Raw genomic sequence first — 5,904 nt, forward strand, 5'->3', positions numbered from 1 at the left:
TAGCAATGGCGACAATTGGCGTATTCCTCCCAGGGATACCATTTGCCAGGAGGGGCACGACGCACATGGGTGGCTGGTTGGCGTGGGGAGGGCGGGTTGGGCTCAACGGCATTTATGCAAGATGCTTCAAATGCAAACTAAGGCACGTTTTGGGCAGTTTCATTTTGTGTTCGGTTTTTTCAAGCTAGTGACTAGCATGAGTACTATGTATGATAAGAAGCAAATATAGCTTCTTCAGTCCTTGTTGAAGCTATTTCTATCTACTCAGCCAAAGTACAATCATGAACGCTGAGTTGGCTGGAAACAACATATACACAACAGTATGGTATCATCTGAAAGACATCCTGATCGTTTTATAGTCCACATGAAACCTCCCCACAACGTAGTCTCTATAGACTCTGCTTTCCGGCCGTCTCAATCGGCAGCAATACCATCGCCACAAACGAAACCAACAGGAGCGCACCGGAAGCATAAATAGGAGCACTGGGATTCCCCGAAGCATAAATACCGATAATCGGTGCGCAGAGACCCGCAATTCGATTCAGGCAACTCGCGATACCGGTTCCAGTGCCTCGGTTGGGAGCCGGGAAGACTTCCGGGGTGTACGCATACAACACACCGTACATGATCATCTGTGTGAATGATTCAAGAGCGGAGCAGACTAGCTGAGTGTCGGCTGTCTTGGCCGCGGTGAAGCAGAAGAGCAGGACGGCCGTGATACAAGTTGAAATGGCCATGGTACCCTTGCGACCGATGTACTTGATGTCGACGACGTAGCGAGCTAGAATGGGGCCGAAAAGACCCGTGACGGACGTGATGGCGTAGTTCCGGTAGGTCTCGTATGTCGAGGCCGTCGAGCCGAGGTATTGGGGGAGGAATGCGTTAAACAGCGTGTATCCCATGCCGATGGTGGTCCAGCAGAGCCAGATGAGAACGGCTAGGTTTGGATGTCAGTTATCTCCCCAGTCAGTCATACTACTCGCAGAAGAATACTTACTGGTGATGCCGAGACGCTTGGAGGAAAACAGCGGGCCGATCTGCTGGACGGAGAACTTGGAGAGAGACCGCGCGAGGATCTCCTTCGAGGAAAGATTTTGTTCCTTCTCAGTCTGCTCTGTGGATCCGCCAATCTCGTTCAGGATTTCCGTCGTGAGCCACGTCTTTTTCTTGTTGCGGTGGGCGACGCCGTGGATCGCTGCAACGGCCTCGTCGTCCCGTCCCTTGGCGACCAGGAACTTGGGCGATTCGTACAGCTTGAAGAAGCAGAATCGACAGATCCAAAAGACCATGGTGATGGCACCCAGACTAAGAACGAGGTATCTCCAACCCATGTTGTTTGCCTTGGTACAGGTGGCGGCGTCGGTGCAGGAATAGTTGGGGATGAAGGCCCAGGCCAGCATACTGCTCGTGGGTTAGTACACTCCGTGACATCAAACTATGCTAAGGTGGGTAGGCGAACCTGGCAATGAATGTACCCACCGACCAGAATACGGCCAGCGAGCTCAGAATATGGCCAGAAGACGTGGGTAAGAATTCGAGGAAGATTGCAGCATCCACCGGCAGGTTTCCACCCACTCCTAATCCCAAGCAAGCGTACAGAGCACAAGTACTGGAATTCCCATTAGCCATCACGATAACGCAAACCGGAGCTGGCCATAAGCTCACCCGACCCAGCTTGAACCTCCGCCCGACGCCAGACCAAATGCGCCACACATGAAGAGCGTCGTGTTGAAAGCCAATCGACGTCCAATGAGATCGGATGCAAGACCCCAGAAAGTGGCGCCAACGATCAGGCCCACAAACAAGGCACAGGTGGTGAAACGAACGTAGGACTCGGAGACGCCAAATTCCATTGACAACGGTGTGAGGGTCAGGGCAACTCCCTGCGCACGATCAAGTTAGTCTAGCTGGCCCACTTCGTTCGACGCATTTCGGACGAGGATCGAGCAGTCATACCTGTAGCCAGAGGCTGGGCGCGTGAGGTGGTTAGAGCGAGATTATGTAGACTGGAAGGGGCATGGGTTTGCTCACTTATCAGCAGTCCAGCCAAATCCACACAGAATGAAGAGCTCCCATTGATAACGGCCCATGCCGATATCCTGGATGGCTCTATTAATGATTTTGGCCTTGCCTGTGATGATCTCTCAGTCAGACATACGGAGTCCTCGGTATATTTCGGGTCGAGGGCGATGGTGGGGAAGCTGAGATGGGATATGGCAACGGAGTAGGATCGGTAACAGTGGCATCAGGCAATAGCCGGCACATTTGGGTTCAATGATTACTCCAGGGCAAGGCAACAGGAACATACGATCATAGACAGAGTTATGGCCCGAGGCGGCAACGGCGCCTTCCACCTCTGCACGAAGGGCCTCCAGGGTTAGCGTGCTGCACTCGGGCGCAGAACCGGCGCCCTTTTCTTGAGAATCCAGGCTATTGACGTTGGATTCGCCATCCTTTTCCGCATGGGGGGTCGAACTTGGGGCATCGGCGAGTGGGATCACGACCTCGGGCATTTGCAGGCGGTCCCGTTGCCAGGACTTTATCCAACTACCCATCTTGATCAGGCGTTCGGGGTGGTCGCAAAGGGGATCGGGATCAGGCGCGTGGCTAGCAGAAACGAACGACCTAAAGGCTGCTGGGGTTGTCTTTCGGAATTGTTGCTCCTGGGGTAACTCTTACAACCTGGATCGTGAGTGGGCAAGTCGTGACAAGGCGTTATTCAGGGCAGATGCTAGATGGCGCAATGGCTGGCGTGATTTCAGGATTGGGCAACAAAGCTGCAGAGGGTTGTCACAATGGGAGTTGGCGCAATGGAATTCTATCAACACAGGTCGCTCTCTGGGTTTCCGTTTGGGCGCGTGGAGTATCCGGTATGGGTGTCTCGGTCCTAGAATTGTTATATCTAGTGTTGTCCGATACCACAGAGAAAAAAAGTCCGTAACAATTTTTGGTTCGTATATTATCTCGGCTGAATAGCCCGGTAACCACAGTCCTTCACAGCCCAATGATGACACACAGGAAAGAGGGAGGCCAGACGATTCCGCGGTAGTCAGAATGGGACTCCAGTGAACTGAGGAAGGCAACGGAATACCTCCTCCGAAAGATGGGGCAAGTGGGGAGAGGAAAGAATGGGGAAGAAGAGGGTAGGATAGGATAGAAATCCGCAAGCAGCAGACAACGGACGGGGGAATTGTGGCACCCTATATAACCCCCGATTCATGCAACAATGTATCTCCGTTATAGGACCAATGGTGAAAATTTGACATAACATCAACGCAGAACGAGCAGGCCCACCGCACTAGGCTCGACGCCAGAACTAAGGCAGAGCTGATGTTGTCCGCTTGAAACTTGCTCCTTCCCGGTACGAATACATAGGGCCCCCATTTTCGGTGTGAATAACAGGCGTCGTGTCGTTGCGCGGGCCACCGTTGTTGCTATCGGTACATCTAGTCTTATGGTACTTGAGGATGCAGGATCGCTGTCCTCATGGCGCTTTGGGGCTGAGGCATTTCACCTCTTCCTACTGGGGTCGACACTGTCTGTGTGTGCGCGGGCAGGTTATGTGGGTGACGGTGGAGCATAGGGAATGGCCCGAGAAAGGCCAAAAAGAGAAAGGGAAACCAGGAAGTAACAGAAAAAAAATTTTAAGATTGTATGATTCGATGTCGTTGGGGTTGACTTCGCGGTTCTTAACAAAATCGGCCAGTGGGTCGGAATGTGAGTCGATAATTTCCCACCCAACGCTCATTCGCGTCCGGGAGTCGCATCGTCCGTGCCAAGGACTTCCCCTGTCGGCGAAATAGGAAAGGAAAGTGAGCGTGCGGCCGGAAATTGGCTTCGGCTTCGGCCGCTTGACACCCACTTGGTGATGGACTAAGAATTAGCCGAGCATCCACCGAAACAGTCCTCGGCATACTTCCGGTTGTTTGCGGAAGTTGACGTCATTCCTATGCTCAAAATTCAGCGGTCCGTCTGTTCGTACGGAATAAAAGAGAATGTAAAGTCCTCACCTTCACCTTGCTGTCGTGGTGCTCAGTGGATGGGATCATTCTGAAGTGCAGGAGACTATTAATCGTAGTTGTATCCGACACACTGCAGGACATCCCGGCATCGGAATAACCTTCGGCATGGCTGACCGCATTCTCCTTCCAGATCCGGTCACGTGTGGGCCAGCCTGAAGCCAGGAAGATATATATCTTTGGATGGCATGTACAGTAGCATCCTCGAGCGTCGTAACGCCCACGTTGACATCGGAATCCGTTCCGATCCAAAACAAAAACCAAACATCCTCGATGAAAATGACTATCCGATTCGTAACATTAAATTTCATTCTGGCTATCTGGGGGCGATCTCGTTACGGTGGAAAATAAAAGAGAAAAGAACAAAGAAACCAGACTGAGGGCAAGATAAACAGTGCCGGGTCTAGTCTAGAAAGACAAGATTGCCATTTTGATTGGAGATGCGCTCATCCAACCGCACCCATGATCGATCCCATCCTCCCCGACCGTTCGCCAGTTCGGCCTCCAGCACTTTACCCCCTTCAACCAGACGAATATTCCGCGCCGACGCTGCAAAGTTTCCATTCCGTGCCCACACCAACTTACCAAACTGATTCGATAGCACGCTATTGAGTGGAATGGAAGATGGACGCATTTGACCCGAGATTGCGCCACAGTGGGCGACGAGCTCATGGCCCCCCTCCAAACGGATGTCGCGAGATGAGGCAGAGAAGTTCCCACGCAGTGGGGTGGAATCGTGCCTGGGAGGTCCATGGTGTGGGGGTTGGGAGAGCATAGCGTGCTGCTGAGCTTGTTGCTGGGCTTGCAGTTGAGCTTGCTGCTGAGCGTGCTGCTGGGCTGCTGCTTGCTGAGCGGCCCATTGCTTTTTCTTTTCCTCCTCTTCCTTCTTTTCTTTATGTTTCTTCATCGCGTCCTGCGCGACCGAGCCGCTGATCGCCCCACCGATGGCGCCCAGGAAGCCGTGGTTGACCTTATGACCACCGTAGGCACCGGCCGCCCCGCCCGCGACCGCACCGAGAAATCCTCTGTCCTTCTCCTCTGGTTCAGCATTTGGGGTATCTGTGCTCCCCGTAGGCTGGGGGGAATAAGGTGGCGGGTGTTGCCCGTAGCCCGCCTGTTGTGGGGAGGAAGGAGAATATGGTGGCTGTCCCCCATATGGAGGGTTCTGATATGATCGGTTGTCCGGCTGCTGGTAGTAGTTCCCGGGTGACGGGGAGGGCCCCGCCCATGGCTGCGACTGAGGATATCCGGACTGCGCGGGGTAGGACTGATTGCCCGAGTTGTAGTTATAGTTGGTCTCCGATGGGTTTGCGCCCGACGGAGGATACGGAGGGTAGCCACTGTTGTTCTGCTGGTTAAAGGACTGAGGAGATGGGTTGCCTTGTCTGTTTGGAGGATAGTTGTTCGCCCCATAGCCATAGCCGGTGGGGGGTTGCTGGTCCCCACTAGGATAATCTCGCATCGTCATGGTGAAGGGACGGAGGTCGTACGAAGAGTTATAAATCACTACTAGTGAAGATCCAACACGGAAGCAAAGGCAGGGAGTCAAGATCTGTGTCCTTTGAAGAAGTGGCAGTTGAGGGTGTGATATTTATACCCCCCTGACCCAAACAATGGTGGGGTGGCTGTGCCTTACAGGGCTGCCGGCACTGCCACATCTGTGGAGATGCACTGGCAAGCCACATTGGATGTTCTTTCCTCTTCATAACCTTCAACCTCGGATAACATCATGTTGACTACACGCCTGGACTGGGCAAATTATTGGCCTACATGACAAAAATCACTTCACGATGCTAATTTTAATCAAGGGTGACCCCCTCCAGCAACCTCGTCGCTGTCCGTCCGCCCTCGTTTTCATGGCTGCCTAGAAGACGATTCATCGTAT

General features: G+C 53.2%; 2 protein-coding genes across 2 annotated transcripts; both read right to left on the reverse strand.

Annotated features, from left to right (window-relative positions):
* Nucleotides 1-389: 389 nt before the first annotated feature.
* On the reverse strand, nt 390-2,555 carry ANOM_011664 (MFS transporter; the record flags this gene model as incomplete). Its single annotated transcript, XM_015556920.1, has 7 exons — nt 390-937; nt 998-1,401; nt 1,460-1,609; nt 1,666-1,883; nt 1,957-1,969; nt 2,032-2,131; nt 2,309-2,555. The coding sequence occupies 7 exons, from the start codon at nt 2,553-2,555 to the stop codon at nt 390-392; spliced, it is 1,680 nt and encodes a 559-aa protein (XP_015400960.1).
* A 1,867-nt stretch (nt 2,556-4,422) lies between these two features.
* On the reverse strand, nt 4,423-5,487 carry ANOM_011665 (putative glutamine-serine-proline rich protein; the record flags this gene model as incomplete). The annotated part of the gene is made up of 1 exon (XM_015556921.1): nt 4,423-5,487. The coding sequence occupies one exon, from the start codon at nt 5,485-5,487 to the stop codon at nt 4,423-4,425; it is 1,065 nt and encodes a 354-aa protein (XP_015400959.1).
* Nucleotides 5,488-5,904: the final 417 nt, after the last annotated feature.

Source organism: Aspergillus nomiae (genome assembly GCF_001204775.2).
Source record: "Aspergillus nomiae NRRL 13137 chromosome Unknown contig00726, whole genome shotgun sequence".
Lineage (NCBI taxonomy): Eukaryota > Fungi > Ascomycota > Eurotiomycetes > Eurotiales > Aspergillaceae > Aspergillus > Aspergillus nomiae.